Genomic DNA, 24,757 nt, shown 5'->3' on the forward strand with positions numbered 1-24,757 from the left:
CTTTGATAACACCATGTTTAAAAATCCACCTTGATTTCTGAAACACCATAGAGCTTTCCAGCCTAACAGACTACAGTACAATCCACTCTGTTTTCCTTGTATGAATTTTTGCAGCCCTCCCTGATGCTTCAATTTACTCAATTCCCCACTTCCCATTTATTTATCTCTGTACTGTGACATTTTCTATCATTTGCCACGACATACCTCCCAAACGCCGAACTTCTACCTTCTATAGGCAATTCCCATAACTCAACACATGCCCTCTGCTAAGGGCAAGGAAACAAACGGGCCCTCATTTGACATTTGCTCATCTTCCCAACCTGCATCTACCTGATCAGCTTTCGCACAGAACTTTCATATTGAAATGAGAAAGTACCCAAAGCATCTTCTCCAGTTACTGTGATATTCTGCTCGTAGGATTACCAAACGACATACTCCAAAAGCTTTTAGAGCCCACAGCTGTAAAACAACAAAAAGCACAGCAGCAGCAGCAAACGGTAGCAGCAGCACATGACATGCAGTGAGGTAAATACACAATCCATACATTAAACAAAGGCATGTACACAACAGGCAAAAAATAAAGGGCCACAGAGAGTAAGACAGCCTCTTACACGTCTGCCTTTGTTAGCTGGAATACAGGAAGGAGAGCGCTTTAACAAAGAAAGGAGGAGAATATGTTACAAAACCAAACAGTGACACATGTATCAGCTCAGAATTCGTCACTATATCTCCAGAGGCAGTGTTTAGACACACATAGACATGTTGATTTTTACAAGTATTTTGAAAACAAGATATTCTGGGGCAACAAGAGGGAAGAAACATCTTTTAAAAAAAAGGAACAATTATTTTGAAGTCTGTAGTTTTACACTGGACAATAGCAGTGAAACTGCAGACTACGTTACACTAATACTTTGCAGTTAGCATCTCTGTACTTTGAATAAGATTAATAAATCAATCTCTTGGAGGTGCAATATGTCCAATTTAAAGTATTGTTAAGAACCAGAATTACTCTAAACTTAAGTATGAACATGCAGGTAGAGTCAGGGCTCTCACCACACACTACTATGGGTTATTCTGTTTAATAATGAGAATTCAGAACATGATTTATTCTGTGGTTATTTACAAAGTTCAAATTTCTTTAGTCTAACCAAAGCCCATGGGGACTGCATGTGAGGACAGATTGCAGGAGGATTTAAGAAAGCTATTTTTAATTTGTAATGTGTTGACAACTGGGGAAAAATAGTATTTTCTAGCAAGTGTGAAAAATAATTTTGTCAAGGGAAAATGGGATTCCGTTTTATTGTAATTAAATAATCACAAATTCATCTTTAAATAAAACAAACTGATTGCTTCCAGTAGCTAGTGAGATACACAAAGATCCACCTAGCAAAAAACCAAAACCTGACACTTCCATTATCAGACACTTCTAGTGAACACAGGAGACTTAACACCTAGACGACGTTACTGAGAGACAGCCTGCAACATACAGGAGAAACAACAGCAAAGACTTAGAAATTAGTATATTAGAGTCATTAGGGGTGACTTCCCTCCCCACCAAAATCAGAGACCAGGGACAGCAAAACTCATTCCTACTCCCCTTTGCATCCTCCCGTGTGCACAGGAGATACAAGGATTGTTTCTGAACACGTGGGCTTTTGCAGCTATGAGGATCTAGGCACCAGTTCTGCCAACCTGACCAAGTATCTTTTGAAGGAGGTACAGCTGGAACCAACAGTGGTTGCTACTCATCTGAATAGTGAGCTACCACTTTTCTTGCTCAGCATCTCCAGGCTACTGAGGCAGCGGGACATCTATTTTTGCTTCTCTCCAGTAGAAACTGCAAAACTACTGTTTTCCTCATTGAAAAAATTAGAATTAACTCCAGTCATTCACAGAGTGCTATAAACAATTACATCATTTGGATGGCAGATACACAAGACATACCCACCCTAGTAAACTCCAAATGTACTCAGTGGGACAAACTCAGTGCTGCTTACACATCCATATGTTAAATAGACTTCAGAGATCTTGCAAAGAGTGCTATGTAACTGCAACTGTGCATTATGTTACACTCTCTCTGTCATTTCTTAACGAAGCACAGAGGCTGAAGAAAAAATACGGGCCATTAGTAATATTTACTTTGGGTTCTTCATTACAGGAGCGGCTTTCCTGAAACCCATGTAATATTGCAGCACTGCATGAGTCTGACCTGAGGACTTCTCATTCTTCCTTGGTCTTAATATAAAAAACCCACACACTTCTCTGGTTTGACTGAGCACAGATTAATTCCTCTTTAGATGCTGCAAGAAACACTACCCTTCAAGGCAACTACTGTCAAAAAGAGACATTGGAAAGGGAATGGCGGAATGGGGCGGGGAGGGGATTTTTAATACCTTTATTTTCATTTAAGTCTGCCTAATACATTGATATTGAACCAACTCAAGGAGCTCAAGCATAAATAACCATTCACTTTGATAATTCAGAAGCTATATATTATGAATCTCTCTATGAATGAATCAAGTAATTGTCCAATAAATGAAAGATGCAGAACTGACCTTAAGCACAACTTAATTATACCACCTTTCACCTACTAACGCAGACATCAGTTTCATTTCTCTTTCTAATACAGACAGGTAGCTCAACAAGTCTTGTATTTGTCCACAAGGTACTCTTCCTATCTTTGAACAGTCAACGCTCTTTTGCAGTTTTGCCAGATGAGAAAGAATTCTGCCCCGGTGTTAGACATGTTTAGCTCCTGGCCAGCCCAGTCCAGAAATGTACTCTTGCCCAATGCAACAGAGAAAAAAACCACTCCTGTTGGACTCAGATTGAAGATGTAACAGGGGAAGTTTGATTCTCCATTCCACATGCAACAATATACACATTAATACCTCCAGTTTTACCTAAGACTAAAAGATGGGTATCTGAAATGATTTGATCTGGATGGACCAAAAAAGAAGAATGTCTTAAAGGTTGCATGCCAACAGTCGAAAATTATTCCCTTGCATAGATTTAAAAAAATATGTGATTTTATGAAAAAAATACGCTGCCTTCCTTAAAAAAAAACCCTAAACCAACAATAAATACAGAATAAAGTGCTGATGTCCTTCAAAACTAACTAGACAGCAACCAGGAAAACTTTCTTCTCCTAAGTTTGCCCTTGCAAATTACAACACCATCAGCTACTCTGCCACATAGGTACTTTATTTCTCTTTTAACAGGTTTTAGGAGACAGTATTAGATACTATTAAAGGTAACTTTCTCTGAAAGAACCTGCTGATACAAACTAAGCATTCCTAATACTCAGGCAACAGGGAGAACACTTCTTTAATCCAGATGAAGGATATAAATATTATTAGTTTATTATAGATTTAACATGACAGGAAACTGTACTCTCATTCTTTTCATGTAAGAAAATTCCAACAATATCAGCAAGACAAAGTTTTCTATATGCTATATAAAAACGCAGGCAAATGCCTTCTACTACGGTACCACAGATGTACCCTCACATTTTGTCTAAGGTATATACCCGATTTACAGAAAAAAGGCATCTAGAATAAGAGTATTCCTTCAGAGTTTGTGAAAAGAAATGCAATCAGTACAATAGGTCCATATACTATACCCTCCTTGATACACCCTTCACAGCAGATATTTCTAGAATAAAATTAATTACAACACATTTTAATGCAAATAGGATTATACTATTTTAAATATATATGTATTAAAATGTGTATACACATACATACAAGCACACACAGATGTACACACACAATATACCTACAGAGTTGTAATGGATGGTTCTCTACCATAGATGCATAGTATATACTTTGATTTTAAAAAGCTTATTTATTATTTACTTTTATGTGCCTACTACTTCAGTCTGGAAGAAATATAATGCAGTCAATTTTCAGCTTTTAACCCAATTGCCTTAGTAGGTATTTAACTAGGGTAAATATTTAAACACTGTCCCCTGACAGAAAACTAGCATCTCAAATGGCAATAAAAGTAGTAAGTTCACTTCAGTTATAAGAAAATTACTTCTAAAAAAGTGACAATATTTTATTTGAGCAAACAGAAACTAACTGTGTGCAGTGAAAACATTTTTACTGAAGTGATCAGAAAACTTGGAAACAACTAATGATAACATAATAATATGAAGCACTAGAACTAAATGAAATAGATGTGCCAGTGATTTTGGAACCATTTCCCACAGGTAGATAAGGCCCAAAAGCAGCTTCTCCCATTAGAAAAACTGTTTGCAATTAAGAATTCTTCACCTGCACCTAAAGAAAAACATTTACTTTAAAATTGAACATCTATCTATATAAATAGGAGTAAGTATGCTATTACACAAATGTTCTGTCCTCCACTGCACTTGCAGATTTTTTAAGTTGACTGCATTAATGTTTGAATATTCCAAATCAATCAACTGATCTGTTGAGGGATTTACTGGTTTGAAAGTCAAAGACTTACGTCATCCATAAAATCAATCAATGAGGATGAAGAGGAGGAAAAGGAATCCTATTTTAATGAAAACAGCAGTAAAAAAAAAAAGAGAGAGAGAGAGAGATGGATGAAGAAAACTGTTCAGTATAAATAAAAGTGCAAAATAAAGAACTGTAAATAACTAGTGCCAGTAACAGTTACCTCAGTTAAGTTTTCATTAATTGCCTTTCATAGACAATTAATCAATAAACTACCTGTATAAACCCCAATGTTTTTCCAGCATTCACTCAATAAAAAAATATGCCTGCACTCCAACAGGATTTTTATATTGAAAGTAACTCATAAGATAAATAATTAAAAAGCAAATTAAAAAATGGTATTAATTGTGAGGACTTTAAGAGAGAAGAATGAATTAATGAATACACAATGAAAAGAAAGTAAATTTTGGAACATCAATAACATCAGGGATTATACTCTTTCACAGCTAAATGTGATGACCTTCTACACCCATCAGGAGAAAAACAGGGGCAAATTTTAGACCAGTATATAACTGTAAAGGTGATGCCTTGTCCCCTCTGAATTCAGTTTGACCAATATTTCACCCCAGATACTCTTTTAAAAGAAAAATCATGCATTGCTTCCTGCTGATTAAAAACAGAAGATATGAAATGTATAGTATCATTCATTTTTTCTTCTTCCAGGTTTTCTACTTGAACTGGTTTTTTGTCTAAAAGTGACAAAGGAATTAAACAGATTTATTTTTCAAGTATATAGGATCTGCGGAGAGGAGATGAATAGGAATTATCTGGATTTTACAGATCTGTGTAAAATGAACAGAAGATGAAAACAACCTAATAAATATACAGTACCAATGACTTCATGGAATACATTCAAGGATTATTTATGTATTTTCTTTAATTTTTACCAAACCAGTATCCACGTTACTGAGCATTTTTCTGAACACAAAGAAAGGCCATTTGAACAACTACACTTTTCAAGTTCACTACAAAATCAGGAAAATTTCTGCATTCAAGGTTTGAGAGAGAATTCACTATGATTACTCGTGTACAAGAGAAGACAGCCAGCACTGTAAACGACAAACAATTCTCACATTGTTATACACAAATATAAATGGGGCATTGTGATTAAAATACAGTAGCAAACTCTCAGCAAATATGGATATAACCTGCACATAATAGCAGTAGTTCCACCTACTAACGGAGAGTTAGAATAGCTGTACACTTACTTCGAATTGATCCAGAGCAGAGGTAGGCGCATTCAAAAAGGCCAAGAAAGAATTCTGTGAGTCTTGGTGCTTTACACCTAGAAAACAGCAGCAGGTTTTTAAGCTACAGAAAAATGATCTTGTCATGGAGGACCTTTGCCTTGCTGAATCAGGGTTGGAGTAGCCACCTGAACCACCTACATTTTTTTAAACGAGTTGTCACATTTGGTCTGTTTTCCAGAGCAGAAGACTTTTTTAATAGACATACACCCACTAAGCAAGCAGCATACGTTTAATTAACCTCTCCCAAGCTAGGATGTGTGTGGTGTGAATTCAACATGAAAACATACTGTACGCACATGTCTATTATGCAGAAGGCACAGGTTTCTAAGTTGTTTATGTCCATTTGCAACATGCACTGCATGACATACAGGCATACACACTAAGGCAGCAGGTGTCATCCCTACTCTAGACACACACTGGACAGCCTACCGTGACAAGACAGCTTTAGCAAACACTGAGGTTCCACAAAAATGTACAGAACAGGCTGTTTGAGGAACACACCGCATTTCCAAATAGTACGAGTTCCTTGACCCATGCTCCATGCCTGTCTCTGTCACCTCTCACTTTTGAATGTCCAGGAGTAATACAATCCTGGGTAAAGCTTCAAATGTCTCTGTCACGCTACACCATTTACACGGTTTTCAGCCAGTAAGCAGAGCAGGAATGCTGCATCCTCTGGAGCTCCAGAGGCTGGCACATCTGGACTGTTACTTTAACTTGCTTCAATTGCTATATTCTTTTTTTTCTTCTTCTTTTCTTTGGGGAATAATTCGAGTCACTGTGTGGGTGTTTATAAATCACAGATGTGTACAAACACTAGCTTCCTGAACATTACAAATATATTATATATACGTACTTATTATGACCAGAGCCTGCAGGACTGTGCGCATCTCAAAAGACTGATGCTATCAAAGGTCACTTATTTCTTTTCAGAAACATCAGTGTCTTGCTCTAACTGCTCATATCACCCTGTTTGGTCTAAATATAACCCACAGTGAACAAAGAAGTTACAAAGAACCCTTTTGTTTTTAGAATATAAATACACTGAAACCCCAGTAAAAGACTAAAAACAATTCTCAAATTACCTGCTGCTTTATAGAATAATTTTTAGTAATCTTTTTCCCCAGCCTCCTCAGTTTCTGGAACACATTTATAGAGCAAAGGATTCAAGTGCTAATCTAAGTAATCCCTTCCTAGAAATCAATTTCCACACACAGGAAGTTACGCTACCACCGTACATTGACTACATTTGAATCCTCTATACAGTTCATGATTCAAACATCAACAAATTTTTTCTTATAAGAGAAAACCAAGTCCAAAGATAATAAGGATTTTGGATTAAGGTGTATTTCTATCAAAATATTTGCATAGCTGCAGTAGAATCTTATTAATTTACTCCTGGCAAAAAGCATAATAACTAAATTTTCCTTGAAAAGTACTTGTTGTTGTTGTTAAAGAAAAGAGTAAATGTTTATCTCTATTTTCACAAAAAATAAGGCTTTAAAAACTGGAGAAAATACAGGGTAAAATATTAATTATAAATTCTTAACAGACCGTTTAACACGAAGGAAGACTTCAGAAGCTGAGTAAGCATGCAAGATACTTAAGACAGTTCAAGAATCTATAAATGAAAGCTAAATGTGACAATGCATTAATTCTCTCCAGTGAGATGCTATCAAGAGTTCCTCTCCAAGCACTTGGAAGAAGCATAATCCTGGTATCAGTGCTAAGCATCAAGACGAACAAGTATAAATTCCCTAAGTCTTATTTGCTAATCAGCAAGAGTAATTTTTTAATGTTCTGTATAGGTTTATATTATTTTTACCAGTCAACCAGCACCTGGAGGTCTACATACAGGAGATGAATGTTAAATGCAATACGTTATTGATTGACGTGCTGTTAGGTTGCAAAGGCTGAACAATAACTGACATCCCTACACAGCAATTGTTGCCAGGGTTTTGAAACTCTGGAGTTCAGTTACCTACAGAAAATTAGGTAATTCCATTTGGTCTGAAGAATCACTTCTTCCCATGTGACTCATAAGATAGAAATATTAGAGCTACTACAGGAACTGCAAAGAACCAGCCAAATCATAAATCACCTCTCAATGACATTTTTTTTCATTTCAGAATTACCAAAAAGTCTCTTCACCCAGCAACAATGCAAAATACGGTTAGACAGAAATCCCAGAACATGCTCTTAATACCACAGCAAAGCAAACATGACCACACCGCTTACTACGTGGTTACAAAACCAATCAAAGTCATCCCAGAAACAAATGAATGCTACGAATGTCTCTGCAGTTGTTTATTCTCTGTGTAGGCAGGGCTAAAACATTCATAGAAGAACACTATGATCAGTATTGAAGTCTAAATACCTTCACCCATCATAAAGGGTAAAAAAAATTATAAATATATCTATACTTCTAACAGTTCTCTGGCAGTAAATTATCATACACATGCCAAACAAAAATAATGCAGTTCCAACTCTAATAATACCTTACTAGTTCAAGTACATCAACAAAACTGAAGCATATTACAAGTATGTATTAGAAGTGCAAATGCAGCTGCTGTGGGTACATCTTAACATGCAATTGTTGTGCTCACATTTTGTATGCCAAAGTCTGTTGGTATTGGTATCATATTTTAGTTGCAAGGTGACACTTAATTGATAAGATGTACCCACCAATGTGAAACATGTTATTTACTTGGGTATCAGTTGCCATACCCTTTTCTGATCTAAGCTCTTCTGTCTCCTTTTTCAGCCTTTCAATATCTGTCAACAGTTCCATGTTCTTCTTCTCAGATTCTTGCAATTTACTTCAAAAGAATAAAAACAAAAAAAACCTATGTAAGTATTGAGAACCCATGATACATGTCACATTTTTCTGCCCATCTTTGCATTCTATTTAAAAATTAATGCCCAGCAAGCTTCATGATATCATCAAATGCCAGAATGAATTAAAAAAATCTATTGGGACCTGTTTAGTATGGTATCTCAAAAAAAACCAGAACAAACAATTAATCACTCTGTTAAATAGGCTCATAGAACAAATACCCATTAAATAGGCTCATGTTCCTAATTTATGAGTAATTGTGAGCGCTTGTATCCTATGAATGAGGAAAAAAAAGACCACATGTATTTTTACGCTTAAAAATTGGTGGGTTTTTAATTTGTTAATTCACAGTGTCTGTGATACTAATAGATTATGCTGAACTATGTTACTTTACAGTTAGTTGTTTCAGTGCTTTCTGATTCACAGCTGATAGGTAACACTACTACGCTTTTCCATCACACTTCTCATCCTTGCCTATCAAAGCAAACACTGGTTCTCCTGTTCTTAGAGGATCTACAATGCTGCCTATCATCATGTTACATGGCCTGAAAAATATCTAAGTCAGGTGGACAAGGTATTCCCACTTTACAGATAACATACTTGAATCTCAGCTCTGTCCAACTGCTTACCTAAAGCTGCAAAACAAGTCAGTGCTCTGAGCTAGACTGAAGCTGGAGACCTAGAAATGGAATGTCTTCCTACTAATCTCTGCTTCAGGCATTCACCCAACTCAGAATAAATTCTGGGGAGGTGGGAGGGGGCGGGGAAGGGAAGGGAGATAGAGGTCTGAGGAAGGAATAAAAGAATTCATAATCTTCCATAACTGCATCTTACTACTGTGCAAATCAGTATGCAATAATCGATTTTCATCAGCTAACCCAATGCAGCTATCAATAGAATGGAAGAGAATATATTCTAAGACACAAAACCAAACTCTGCTTGCATTTGAACTTGTTATCACAACTAGGAGAGATTATATTATTAAAGAGAAAGTGTATTCTCTGAAAGTCTTCAAGATTTCAAATTTCCCAGTAAGTGTTCAGCTGCTTACACAATGAAGAGAGATGTGGTCTTTTTTTTTTTTTTTTCACATTTGGATATAAGAAATTGGCATATAATTCATTATTAAATTTTGACAGATAAGATCGTTAAAATCATGATTTGATGACACTCCCTGGGAGGTATCAAAGTAAATTTCCATCAGAACAATTCAGTCTTACCACTCTGTAGAGATACAGGAAGCTTTGACTTTATTCAACTCATCTTGAATGGCCTGTTTGGCTCGGATTTCAGCATCAAGAGCAGACTGTAGTTCCAACCTTGCAGACATATCCAGTTTTGCAAAGCGGCGCATCTTCCAGGGCATGTCCTAGTAAAGAATAAAAGAAGGGAGAAGAAAAAGTAAGAGGAAAGAAAGCTGAAAATGCAGAATGTAACTAACTTCAACAATTATGTTTCTCAGTCTATTATGTTCTTAACATAAGAGTTCATTAATTCCAAAGTAATCTAAAACTAAAAAATTGAGTAGTGTTATTATTCTTATTGAACTTAAGTACTACACAGGCAAGATGAGTGTCTTATGTTGTCATGATCTCAAAAGCAAAGAGATTTTGTGAATTCTAGTTTTGATGTGCCTCAATTCAAATGACAGCTATGAAGGACATTCACATTTCACAGGTGAAAGACTTCAAGGTTTCATAACTCAAAGTATAGATTTCCTTCAACAAATTCATATATGATTATAAAATAGCTACTTGAACAATATTATAGATAAAATAAAATATTATAAAGATATTGGTGTTTAATTAATTGATAAACAATAAACAATAAATGTACTATTCAGTTATTCAGAAGGGAAGCTCTAGGAAAGTTTAACTTCTGACTAACAGACTCTACAGACAGGTTATTACTGCAGCTGTAACAATCCAATTAGTGTTTTTGCAAACAAAAAAAAAATCTGACATATGGAAGTAGAGTCTTACTGTAGCTCTTGCACCCAAACTGGAGTTCCTCAGGGCCTCTAGTTCTTCTGTCATTTTAGAGGCCAAGGCTTGAAGATAACCTCGAGCATCTTTTTCATCACTTACCCTAAACAATTACATAATAAGAAAAAGGTGTTTTAACCAAAGAATCTAAAGAAAAGAAAACAAAAGTCCCTTCAACAAAACGGCAACCAGAAACAGAAAAAAGCATAATACAAAACAAAAATCATGAAACGTAAGGGAACAAAAAAACCCACACAGAACTAAGCCTTCGCTGCTCTGCAGAGTTCCATTAAACGATATGCACCACTAAGACGAGGAATAAAGATTGAAGAACTACGTATCTAGTAGTCCATGTCCAGAGAAGGGCAACCAAGTTGGTGAGGGGCCTGGAGCACAAGTCTTACGAGGAGCAGCTGAGGGAACTGGGGCTGTTTAGCCTGGAGAAAAGGAGGCTGAGGGGAGACCTTATCACTCTCTACAACTACCTGAAAGGAGGTTGTAGTGAGGTGGGTGCTGGTCTCTTTGTCAGGTGGCTGGAGACAGGACAAGAGGAAATGGCCTCAAGTTGTGGCAGGGGAGGTTTAGATTGGATTTTAGGAAAAATTTCTTCACTGAAAGCATTGTCAGGCATTGGAACAGGCTGCCCAGGGAGGTGGTTGAGTCGCCATCCCTGGAGGTATTCAAAAAGCACGCAGAAAAGGCACTTCAGGACATGGTTTAGTGGGCATGGCTGATGGTTGGACTTGATGATCTTAAAAGTCTTTTCCAACCTAAATGATTCTATGATTCTAAGTAAGTAATACATGTCTCAGTATAAATGTCAGCTACCTGAAACTGAGACTTTGAGAAAGAAACCTTTCAGGATCCAATCTATTTTTAGGGAGTAAATTAAGACAAATTTTGTAACCAATAATTAACAATTCAACTATCCACATAACATTGGAACTAGTGGTTGACTTTACTCTTATCAATTGACCATGAGAAATAGTAGTTAAACAGTGGTGTTATTTCAAGAAATGCTAATTAAATAGGGAGAGTCTAATTCTACTGTTATTAAACGGCATAAGCCAGAAGAGGCTCTCTCATCCCCCGAGCTTGCTTCCTATCAAGACATGTTTTCTGGGTGTAAAGACATCAAGGAGGAGACATGACTGTTTTTCAGATTCTTTGATCATCAGTTACAAAGAAAAAAACAAACTTCTGTGATTAATTACAGCAGAAGGTTCGTTCTTCATTTGCCTCAGGTATTAACATAGAAAAGAAAGTTGCTGAAAAAATTACCTCACTGAAACTAAGTAGCTTATGAAAAACCTAAACCAAACACACACACAAAACCCCCCAACACCCTTCCTATGCACACACACAGTTCCTTTCACCTTACAGGCCTGGCTCGGAACATACTCATCTTGCCCACAGAAGAACAAACTCAGTTCTGCAACAGCAGGGCATACCCAAGTCTCTCAGCTGGTCTCAGAGACCAGCAGTCTAATACCACAGCTTGATCACAGTTAGGTCTATCAGCACTGACCACAGAAACGTTTAGGATGTGCTATAAGTAATGAACCTCAAATAGCTTTAAATAACTTACAGGGAAGTGGGAAAATAGTTTTTCTATTTCGTGGAAATTAACTTATCCTTGCTTCCTGATCTTTCCTTAGTAACTGTAATCCTGAGTATGTTGGACTGGAGATGAGAGTTCTCCAGATGGTTCATCTTGTCTCGCAGTGACCTTTCTGCAGAAAGTGATTCCCCCTCCACACCTATAAAGCAATTTAAGTTTCTCTGGTTGATACTATGGGGTTCATACACACAGTAATTATGAAAATGGTGCTACTTGTAAGTTTACCATTAATTAATAATGTAAGGTTTCAACAAAGATTTATAGATAGTCACAAGGAGGCAAGAAAGACAGAGAGCACATACTCTGAACTGCCATGGGGAAGGGAGGAACAGAAGAGCTTTCCCACAGTGGCCTTAGGGCAAGATGACAATGTGAAAGCTATGGGCTAAATGTCTACAGGTTACAGTAACTTCTGGCTGTGTAGTTTAAGATTTATATATGAAAGATTGCTTTAATACAGAGGGGGCTAATGCAAAAATAGTGACTATTTACCATAAAACTCACACCCAACATGAAAAGGTAAGCACTTATTCATGCTTTGGGCTTTATCTTCTCTGTCTCCTGCCTACAATTTAGTTCAAGAGGTGAGGAGGAGCCTAGGAAAAAAACCACATCCTGACTTTATTAAAGTCAGAGAGTGTTTTGATATTAATGAGTTACTATTTTTCCCAAGGTATACTAGAACTCAATGGAAGCAGCATACCAACTTTTTTTTCCTGTAACATTCTGGATGACATATTTTGACCACCAGACACAGATAATCTTGGCCTATACAAACCACTTAGGGTACAAGAGTGGGCAAAAGATGTGAGAAGTAGCATAAGATGCCTATTTTGGGGGGGTGGGAGGTGGTGGTGGTGGGGTGTATAATTAAATACATAGTAAAAAGAAAAGAGTGTAAGCAGGAATAAAAAGAATGTGAGGCTCTCAAGGTGAGAAGGTAAGTTCTCCTGATGTACAAGGAAAACAGATTTAGGAATCAGCATTTGAGCTTCTCTATTTTTAATGACACATAAAATCTTTGCAGAAAAAAAAAGGGACAATGTCAGATCAAAAATAAAATTGAATTGGGCCATATTTTTGAAACTTTTCTAATTAAATATGAAAACTTTCCATGTCCAATTTCTTTGTCAGTTTTTATCATGCCATATAGATCCTTCCTTATGGAAGGTGAGAAAACACTTCAGTTATTTGGTTTATGATGCACAGAACCTTCAGCCTCTAAATGCTGAAAAGCTGCACGTGCAAAATCCTCAGAGAGGTGTTCCACAGAACATGTATGTTTATTTTCATTTTCTAGATTTCTACAAAGTAAATTTTTGCAAAAACCTATACTGAGTTCAAGGAAAATCTTCAGACTCTTAAAGACAGTAAATAAAAGCAGTACAATTTGGAGCTAAGCTACAGTTTTGTTGCCCACTAGATGGCAACATTCTCTCGATAATGAGATACATTGATTAAACATTATGTGACCCCAGGAGCAGATTTGTTACTGTTTTGCTGGTTTGGTTTTTTTTGTTGTTGTTTGATTGGTTCTTTAAAAAAAAGAGCATGAAAGGTAAACTTACTCTTACTAATGTTTCTCTCCTTGCCCCCCTTCTTACAGAGAGCCCTAACAAGCACAGCAAAAGACCCAAGGAAGAAAAGTTCTTCAGGTTCCACCCAGAGTCAATTCTCTGAAAATTTAGATTGGATTAACCGTTCTGTTTTCATACATAACGTAAGCGCACTTGCAAACTTAGCTTGTTAACTATAAAGAACCTAGAACAGCAATATAGTACAAATTCCTGTAAAATTAAATTTAACTTTTTGGTTGGAGCCAACATCACAACCACCTTCAAATAACCATTGACTGCTAGTATCTATTTGTCAGGCTGCTCTGAAGGTCAGACTCTCTGGGTCTCTCTCTCCGGGATACTTTACAATACAAAATGGACCCAGAGGACTAGAGATTTTTGCTGAACAGGAGGGGTCTTAGAGCCCTGGGGTCATATGCCAAGCTGCATCTTCCTGATTTAAAAACCCCAAGGAAGTCTGAGAGCCATGACTCCCAAGTCTCCTGTAGTTTCTCAATGCTTTTAAGTTTCTGTCTTTGTATCACTCTGCTCAAAGCCTACAACTTAATTTTTTCTTTTTCCTCTGCCTTCTCCAATAAAATTTGGGTTTTTTTAGAAATACTTCTCTAAAAATTTTCAACACTTCACTCTGCTCCCAAACCCTCAAACTTCCCCCGTCCTCCAGATTTTCTATTTTATAATTAACTTCTGATTATTCTTACCTTAAACACAAAGCATCTCAGAATTTTTCATGGTTTGAGTTTCTTACAGTTGAATTTGCCCAGAATTTTTGCTAAACCTTTTCCACAATTCACATGTGCTTTCTTCTGAGAGCAACCAGATTAAAAAAAACCAAACCAAAAAAACCCAAACCCAAAAAACCCCCAAAACTTTGGGGCTTTTTTATGTTTGATTTAATGCAGAAGTGTTTGGGGGTTTTGGGGGGTTGTTTTGTTTGTTTCCTTGTGGGTTTTTTGTTGGTTTTTTTTTTCTTCTGGTAGACAACAGTCACAGCTTCTGGCCAGCTGAATCCAAGCCTGACATCCACTCTACAGGTAAATCAGGTAGGATTTAGCTCATCCATATAAACATACTCAACAATACAGAATTCTTCATTTGAACTAGTTGCCTAGGCTTCCTTTTCAATCAGTGGGGAGAAAAAGACGCTCCTACAATACTAGTCATGGGATTTATTTTAGTTGTCTACCTTAGGACTTCTAGAACTAGGTTACATGTTCTCACAGAGAGACTAATAAGTTAAGATTCTTGACAAGTACTCTGGGAATCACTACCAAGACTTCCATCGACCTCCTTTCTACAACAGAACAGAAATATGGTACCATGGCTATTTAAAAGATTCCTTTTTAAAGTGACTGCATTAACCTCCAATACAATGAATCTCTTTCCCATCTCCCTTAGGAAAATTTATAGCTGACTATAAAAGCCTCAGTATTTACTCTTTTCAAGGCATGATAAGTGATTTGGCTAATACAAACTTGTCAATATAATAGCCCCATTAAGGCCGAAGGATCTGTGAGGGTATATTACTACCACATTAGAAGTTGAAATGAAAGTTTGATGCAAGTGTTTATATTAAAATTTTGGCTATATTTATGGCATCTTGGGATAACAACAGCAAAAATAAAAAGGCTTCTGTACATTTGCCCTAAAAAGATGCAAGAAAGCACAATAAGAAAGCAGGGAAAGGCTAAAGGGAACATGATAGGCCATCAAAATTAGTCACAAATTATTTAGAAGGGCCCAAGGAGTCGTAAAGAAAGTGACAATCTTAACCACCTAAAATATGCATTCGAATAGTGGGGCAGATTTCCCGAGAGAGGTATCTATCAGAAGGCAAAGCACTCAAAGGAAGTAAGGGACTCCTTGGGCTTGTGTTACTTAGAACAGGGCTAGAACAAATCCCTTGAACTACCATAGGCAGCTGAGCAAACTGTTTACAAAACCAGTAATTAATTCCATCTACTGCCTCATATCCTTCATGAATCATGGTACAAAAAGAAGATAGTAGGCAAAACCCATTTTTAAGAAGTGGAAAGTATGCACCCAAAATACATATTTTGAAGTAGTATTATGTGAAAAATCTGTCAGTTTTGAAGAGGGAGCCTCCAAGCTCTACCCTACTTTTGTTGGCTCCAAGGGATTCTGTTGTCACACTGAAGAGGTGGACAGGTATGGATTTAAATTGCATGTTCTTCTGAGAAAAACATAGGCTTGTGACTGATTAAATAAGACTAGTTTTCTTGAAAATTATTTTTCTTTTAAAATGTTTATCATTATTATAGATGTTTAGATAGTTCATATAGCACCCCATGTTCCACAGCAAAATATCACCAGAAAAGGACCTAGTTTCAGTATGCAGTAGTGAATTCTAAGGACAGCAGATGGACATGATCAGATTATCTGGGTAATGCATGGAAAATCTAAACATAACAAGAAAAAAAAAGTGAGCCAAGATAAGGCTTCACATAGCTGGAAAAAATTTAACATAAGCATAGAGAAGTATGGAGGGAAAATTGAGATGTGTACAGTGATTAAAAACTGGAACCAAGCCAATTTTTTTATCTCCTTAATGTTTGCCCACAGAACTACTTTTTTTTTTCTTTTCACATAGTTCTTTAATTTTTAGTTCCATACTTTTAAAAAGACACTATATTATCTTAAGAGATCAGTAAAATGGTATCTTTCATTCAGAAAGTTAGTCTTTCATGTTCCTGGTCTTTTTTCATTAAGTATCTTTAGACATAATAAAAAACTCTACCCCAAACCTCTTTTACCCTCCCCGTGATATCTCTAATACATGCAACATGCTTTATCATATACCTGAACCACATTGGTAGTACGTTTTAAAATATTAAACACTCTCATAAACTGGAGAAGGGACATTCTTAATGGCTGTTGGTACATTTTTACATAGTGTTAAATAAAACAATCCACAACTAATTCTGACTTGTCTTTGTCCAGAACTGCCAAGTTTTATGAGTGCTTTCACATGTAAATCTGAAAAACGGGGTTTGGTTACCTTGGTGCATTAAGACAGATAAGCATTACCTTAAAACAATATGGAATATGAAATAATAGACTTGTCTCTCTTTACCTTGATTTTTTTCTGAATAAATATTTCTGATTGGCTAGAAATTAACTGTTCATTTAAACAACTTTTATGTATTTTTTCTTTGTTTCTGTGATGCAGGCCATCTACTACACTCACAGTTATGAGAGACAAGATTTAAAAGAAACATGCACAAAGTGGACCTTTTAAATTTTTTAACCTCTGCTATGAATACAGTGCCTTGAGACACTACGGACTTCGTAACACAGATCAGCATTACATAATTTTATGTAACAAACACTGCTTAAAACAATTCCAGAAACCAAGAGGACAGCCTTCCTTTCTTGTTACATATTTACATGGTTATATTCAAAAGACAAACTTCTCTGCATTTTGACAACAAAATTATACTGACACTACCACAATACCAAACTAGGCTTCATTAAAACAAATGTTTCCCATTTTTCCTTTGACACAACAAATTCGATTTTTTCACTAACATGAGATGGGAAAAGGGGGGAGCGGAAATAATCAAGTAAACCAAAAAAAGATTAGTATATGATGATGAAATCTTCCCAGAAGTGGATGATCTGTAAAAAAAAAATGTCTGGATGCAAACTATTTTTGTAGATGCTAGACACTGCAATGGACCATAAAAGGGGAGGGGAGAGAAGCAGGCATGGAGAAGAAAAATAAAGACCACCTAGATAAAACAACCTTTTTCTCTTAGTAGCTTCAACTTGGGGTGGGGTTTTTTCCCCTAATTTATTAGAACTGGACAGAAGACTTTAGAAACATAACTTCATTATTTAGCAAAAGTATTATTAGAAACATCACTTGACTGGCTTTGCGGTAGTCTCAAATGCCCTTCTTGTGAAAAAAATCACATAAAAGTTGCACTGTATTTGTTTCATTCTGCCACATGCCAAGCAGATGAAGGAAATTAATGCCGAGACACAAATACTCTCAGCCACTGCTTTTCCCAGGCTTGTTCCCTCTCAGAGGCGTGAGCTCAGCATATGACTCCTTCCAGCATTCTTCCAAAGCCACAAGCCACACCCAATGGCCATGATTCTTCTGCACTTAAAAAAGTTGTATTTGGTAAGACACTTTCGCTCTTAAGGAGGAACACAATTTTCCGGATTTGGATGTTATTAAAATATCAATCAAAAATACAGCAGAATCCCAGACAGGTGTGAGATTTCACCTAAGCACTTGCCAGTGCCACATGCAAAGGCAAAAACCTCAGTAACAGCCCTACCACGTACTGAAGGGATTTTGCAATAACATTAGAGAACAGTATTCACCATTGGATGATCTCAGTAATTTGGGCCTCCCAGTGGGCCACAGACTCCTTTTTATCAGCCAGGTCTCTCATCTCTTCTTCCAGCTGCCGGTTATTCATACTCAGCCTCTCAAACATGGTGGTGAGCTGAATGAGAATTTAAACAACTTGTTAAAGGTATAAGCTGCTGTGACGCCATCTCTGTGCAGACTCAAAGCCACGTGTTCCCCTCTCCCACATCATGCATCTGCTTTAAAAATTGGTACTACCCATCACAATAAACACCACGTAACAATAAAAGCCAGAATCTTTTCTCATGTATGACTGTAGCTGTACTGAAAGGCCATTTTTAAGGACTAGAACTACATTTTCACTCTAACAAATAAATTCGTTTTCTGAGAATTAGACTCCAAATACCTCTACAACTCTTAGAAGGTTTCTGCATTGAACCATATAGGTGTGGAATGTTCTATATAGAAAAACCTACATTAAAAGAGCAAAGCAAGGACACAAAAATTGTTATAGCTCAGATAAAACTGCCGAACCTCTCCCTGTTTTAGTAACCATGGAGAATGAGAGGATTAAGAGATACAGGCGCAAATCAGTCCTGAGATTCTCCAGGTGTCTTACATTCCCATTTTTCATTTTACTTACTTGCAGACAGGGAAATTGAAATTAAATGCACATCTGTAAGTACAGTATGTTATACCTATCAATTAACCTCTCGCATTCACATAGCTGTCACTCATACATGCACATTCCACAAAACAAAAGCCACATCTAACCTCAGTTGGTATTGGGAACTAAATCCTCATTATGTTAAATAATTATTCAGAAAGTCAAAGTGGAATCAGAGATCAAATAGACTTTATAGGAAGGCCTGCTTAGGAGAATTAATCTCATGTGAAAGGCTTCTTTTAGTACTGAAATACACTAATAAATCGAAATGATGTAAAAAAAAAAAAAAGTCACAGTTTTAAATCTGTTCTACTTTTTACTCCTAATGAGTACTCCACTCCATATTTATCTTTTAAATGGGTTTATGATTTAAATATGCCTTTTTATTAAATGTCATTTGACAAGAAGAATACAAAGCTAACCAAATTTAAAGAGAGACCAAGCAGAAAAACTATCAAAGTGACTTGTCTCTTACTGTTCTTGGACTAAGCCTACATATAGGCATATACTGTATGCCTCTTACACTGGTATGAAAATGTACTATAATTTGAACACTGACATGCAAACATGCTTACTTTGAAGAACACTGTACTTTCATCATATTTTTAGAAAATGTAATGCATTACAAAAAGAATAGACAAGTTTAGCAAGACTTGGCTAATCCACAATGAACTTGAATAACCTGTCAAAATGAACAATAAAGAGATAATCTAAATGCACGAAACATAACTATTCCTTGCTCAATACACTTTAATTAATATGCCTTATCATTTGTATTTTTTTAGTATCTCAAAGTAACACTTAATCTCAATGGGTGGGAGGGGTCCTGCTATTTTTCACAGTAATTGACATGCAAGTGTACTCTAAGTAATCACATCATTAACTATGTATTTTTATATTTGGGTCATACAGAAACCATCTTTTTTGGCTTAATCTGTTGTCTAAAATCAGTCTTACCGAACTGTAAGACCATCTAATTCAATTCCTACACATACATGCATATATATACATATATATATATACACACATACACATATTCTCAAGTTCAGATGCATATAGACACTTCACTATTCAAATCAAACATTAATCATGACTTTTTGGTGTAATACTAATTTCTGCTATCAATAAAGACTTAATCACAACCAGTACAGTTCTATATTGTCCAATTTGTACATAGCATACAATAGTTATAAACTCAGGACTCAACTAATCAGCACTTACCTTATCAAGCTCATTTGAAAGTTTTTTGTTTTCTTCTGTTAGCAGAATCTTTTCTCGTTCATACTTCTGTTTGAACTCTGTTTCAAATTCCTCTCTTTCACTTTGGCTAAGAAATAAAATGAAGCAGAATTAGAAAGTTTCCTATTCTAAACCTCATCACACTCTTCACTTAAAATACATAAAAATCAACGCACACACTAGCTGAAAGTACTGTACTGGTAAAACCATAGCCTTTTAAAACTAAGCAAGTAATGTATTATACTACCATCTTAGGACTGTAAGACAGCCTGTTGAATTTTTTCATTAGACAATGATCCTTCCTTCAGTATGGAATTAATAGAGCTCCACTGAACTAACATTTTATCAATCCACTTATACGTATTTTATTCTTTAGGCGAATCCTTCAAATATTGAGCAGCTGTAATTCTGTAGACTGAAGCGTGTGTCAATATTCTAAGACACTCAGGGTAAACTCTCAGCTCACAGAAAGAGTATTTTAACTTAGACATTTCTGTAATTCCAAGTTTCACACAGAATGACAGGTAAAAGTGACCACATATGAAACCAGAACATACAGAAGCTAAATTAGAGGACTTGGGGCTGGGTCTCTGATGAGAAAATCTTATATGGGCTAGTCTTTGGACAATTTAGAACAGCCAGAGAACGAACTGTTAATTCAGGTACCATATACTTACTCTTAGCAAAAAGTGGATGGAAAACCTATATATTCCTAGTATCACCAGATTCTAGAGCAGGTTTGGACCACTGTTTCTGAGAAAGAGTTTCAAAGTACCTGTTTCACCCAAAACTTCCCTTTTCCTGTGGATGTCATTCAGTAGAGGAGAACCCCTGGTTGATTCTGCTTAACATCAACTTTTATCATGCAAAATGAATATGAGAATCCTAAAATAAATGAAGCTGCAGATCCTCTGTTTGCCAAAAACCACTGTAATTTTCTTAAAGTTGCGTACCGTAATGTTTTAGATGTATAACTCCCAGCTCACATCTGCTCTTTGGAGACTCACTACATCTGCATCTTGTATTCACTGTTTCACCAATTATTCAGGTAACTGTTACAAAGTTCATCAGTAGGTTGATGGAACTATACTATAAATGCCAGATACAATAAATACCATTCAGTAAATACCACTGTCCAAGCCTTAAAAGGTTTGAAAAAGTGTTCACTATAAAAGATTAACTTTGTAAAAATAAAATCCAGGTGAAACCTTGTCTTGAGGATTACAATTTTTTTTTCTGGATACTGATCAGAATTTTACATTATGCAACAGGGAAATTACATCCTTGTCTCTTTTTCTGAGATGCAGAACTACAATAACTGCCAAATTAAGATAACACCCTTAAAAGATGAGAAGTGTCAGTGGTTACAGTGAACCCATTTAAGAGTAATGCTGGTTTGAATTTCCTATTCGTAATTTGAAATTCATTTAGTGCTTCAACCACTCTTTGAAATCTAGTACAGCATGTCAGACTCATGGTGAAATTCTATGTTGCTAGGCATCCTTTGAAACATAACACTACATCCTAGTAAAGTAACATACTATGGTTACTGTTTAAACGCCAAGTTTGAAATTCACCACCACTCCTTTTCTGTATCAACAGATTCCATGCATATGATGAGCAGTCTAGGGAAAAGACAGGAGAAGATGAAAGCACTGGCTGTCAGGGGAATTAATAACAGGTCCTGCTTCTGTTCGCAAGGCATAGATTCAAAGCTAATTTCTCAGATGTTAGACCAAACTAATTTTTAATTAATTTATTTCTTTTATTTTGGTTTTATGGTTTTGTTCAGGGTTTTTTATTCTGTATTTGTCTAAAACTTATTCTTTTAAGGCTTTAAGGTTCAAAGCAGCCATAAATGGTGGTGGAATAAGGAAGTTTTGGATTGGTAAGAGAACCCAACATATTTGCAGTTTTCTGTATTTTATGTTCATAATTCAACTGGTGATTGTCACTACCCAGTAAGTCAGATTGATACAGTATAATACAGAAACAAAAATAAATTTTAAACAGAGGAAAATGTGGGTGTAATCTATCATACACAAATATCAACTCAGCGAACTACTGAACGGTGACAGATTCCATAAGCATACCTTGGACAGCCAGGAAGATCAAAATAATGCATTTGCTTTGAAGCCTGGCATCCTCCTCTCCCATCAAGCTTTTTCTCTCATCTAAAACTTAGCTATGTATCTGCTCTTCAAGTTTGAGAAATCATACATGATTCAGCTTTCTTTTTATCACTAAAATAACTGTAGCAAACCACATGCAAGCAATGTGAAATACAGTTTTATGGTATCACTTTGTCACTCCAGCTCTTTATTGCAGCTGTACAAAGTGGAGAAATATTTTATCTTACTGCTTTGAAACCAAGAAAAGTAGACCTGAAACAAACACCAGCCCCCAGGCTTCTTTATATCATACAATTTAAAAACAGCAAACGCTGTTTTATAAAGCTCTCTACTTTATAAATCTATCATTAAATGACGGGCTTAAAAGAAACTTCTACAAACATGATTTATTTTACACAGTTTCTTGCACCTTCTTCTGAAGTATTTAATAATGACAATTCTAAGAAATAGAATATCGTGCTACACAGATCACTGGCCTGACACTGTGTTCCTACGTTCCCAATTTTAAGTGTGAAGTTTATGAGACTTTAGCAAAGGGCAATCATTTTGTAGAGAAAGGTAGTTTCTCTCCCTTGAAGACTTACACTGTTGAAATAGCAGAAATAAGAAAGCTTAAATTTGAAGGAAACAAAGAAGAAATATCTATTTTAAAAAATGAAACAGAAACACCAACGTGCAAGTTACACAAAAAAGTACACACAGATTTTGACCAAGCTCTTATTGACCCTTGCTTAGAATAACCTACGTAATTTACTCTATACTATCGCCCTTATGAAGTAATGCAACTGCGGCCTCTTACCAAAGCCTTTTTTTTTTTTAATATGCACTAAAGATTACTTTTAGACTACTAGAATTTTTTTTTGCTAAACTGTATACGCACACTTCAACCCCAGGCCCGCTCCAAGCCTATTGTTGAAATAATTCCACTTATTTCAGCATAAAGCATCCAGGTGCTTCCTTTTCAATGCTTACCTTGAACACCTCTGTACTGGAAGACTCACAAAAAGCTTTGCATGCCTGATTACAAAAGCTAAAACCAATATGTGTAAGCAGAAACAACAACAAAAAAATCATGTTCTCTTAAGAAAAACTACCAAATATAGATAATCAAGCAGCAACAGCAATTCTTCCATTCCTAATATTTAAGCTTCCCTTCTAAATCCCTGAACTACTGCAGAAGTCAATCCGTAGCACACCTTGAACAGTGGACTTCTGCATTTCTGTGGAGTCCTAATACTTGCATGAGATTCTGCAGATATGTTTAACAAAACCCAGTTAAGATCAGGTCTTCATTAAACACTCATGTGCTTAGACACCTGACTTCATATGATGCTGAAGCCCTTTCCATTAAGAGCCAAATGTTGGGTACTGGTTATGTGACACATTTCTGTTCATACTTTAAAATGTTCTCTTCCACAAACACCTCAAATACATACAGGAACACATGGTTATGTCAGCACTCATTTTAGATTTGCATCCAGTTCTTTTTTTATTTCTAGAGATAAACTAGATTGAAAGAAGGTTTATGAACTAGCTAGCATGAAGCAGATCAGCATTGTTAGGCCATTTGTTATTTCACTAGATGGGACATCTACTTAGAACTTTTGCAGCTGTACAACATTAGAATGGTTCTGATAAATCTCCAAGGAGTTTGTGGTCTGGTCAGTGTTTGGAGGTATGATCTTTAGCAACAGTTTTGCTTGCAGAAAGAGGTATTTATGATTCTTTATTGAATATTGCTCCTTCTGAGGCACTACTGGAGTGACATGGCATTAAAGGAGTATCATACCATCACCTTTATATATTACAAGACAGCATAGCCTTTTGTGCATTTACAACTGATAGGTCAGCAAGGCCGTTAAGTTGTGGTACAATGAAAACATGCTGCTGATGCAAGTTTTACTTCTCAACCTAGAACAAAGCAGCAAACTACTGTGTTAATATGTCTGGCCTATGAATAGCTGCATTCTAGGAAGACACAGATCATCCACTGCATTCTAGGCTGTATGATCTACTTCCTCTGCTGGAAACAGTTTACCACAGAAGCAGTATTTTCACCTCTATTTGCATAAGCTTTTTAAAAAAAGTCTGTATTTTATTTACTACTTATATTTAAGGACTTGCTACAGTTTGGCTAAGCTTTCAGCAGGAACTTCTCCATGGCTTTTCTAATATGCCATCTTGCTACAGCAGCAAAAAGAAGCATCTGTGTTAGTTTCTCTAAAGCATTCTGAATTTTTTATGAATGAAAATGAACAACATTTAATTTATGACTATTTCCATTACTACACTATCCAACAGAAAAACTTGTTTTTTATTGATGAATGTCTCAAGGAACATTCTCAAGGCCAGTTACAAGCTCCACCATGTGGGAGAGAAAAAAGCAGGTCTCTGACAAATTACCATGTCAGAAGAGATAAAGCAGCTTATGCCTACAGTAGTCTGATGACTGATGTTAACACTGGATGGAACCCAGCATGGATTAGCCTTAGTCCGCATTAAGTGATTGTTCCTGTGCTGGCAGAAATGTAAGCAATAGTTGATCTCTAACACATTAGTTTTGCATCAAAAGATGAAAATACCAAACAGAAAAAAAAAGTTAAAAAACTATTTTAAACTGC

The 24,757-nt window shown here is 36.2% G+C and overlaps 1 protein-coding gene across 1 annotated transcript in view; it reads right to left on the reverse strand.

Annotated features, from left to right (window-relative positions):
- The window catches only part of CDC42BPA (CDC42 binding protein kinase alpha (DMPK-like)), a 186,253-nt gene that overhangs the window by 33,440 nt on the left and 128,056 nt on the right, over nt 1-24,757 (reverse strand). Inside the window, exons 17-22 of the mRNA XM_010577747.1 lie at nt 19,987-20,092; nt 18,110-18,234; nt 10,553-10,658; nt 9,791-9,939; nt 8,462-8,553; nt 5,693-5,769 (exon numbers count right to left, since the gene is read on the reverse strand). Of these exons, the coding sequence (XP_010576049.1) occupies nt 5,693-5,769; nt 8,462-8,553; nt 9,791-9,939; nt 10,553-10,658; nt 18,110-18,234; nt 19,987-20,092 (655 nt within the window). The remainder of the gene's footprint in view (nt 1-5,692; nt 5,770-8,461; nt 8,554-9,790; nt 9,940-10,552; nt 10,659-18,109; nt 18,235-19,986; nt 20,093-24,757) is intronic.

This window comes from Haliaeetus leucocephalus, unplaced genomic scaffold (genome assembly GCF_000737465.1).
Source record: "Haliaeetus leucocephalus isolate CR32 unplaced genomic scaffold, Haliaeetus_leucocephalus-4.0 Scaffold577, whole genome shotgun sequence".
NCBI lineage: Eukaryota > Metazoa > Chordata > Aves > Accipitriformes > Accipitridae > Haliaeetus > Haliaeetus leucocephalus.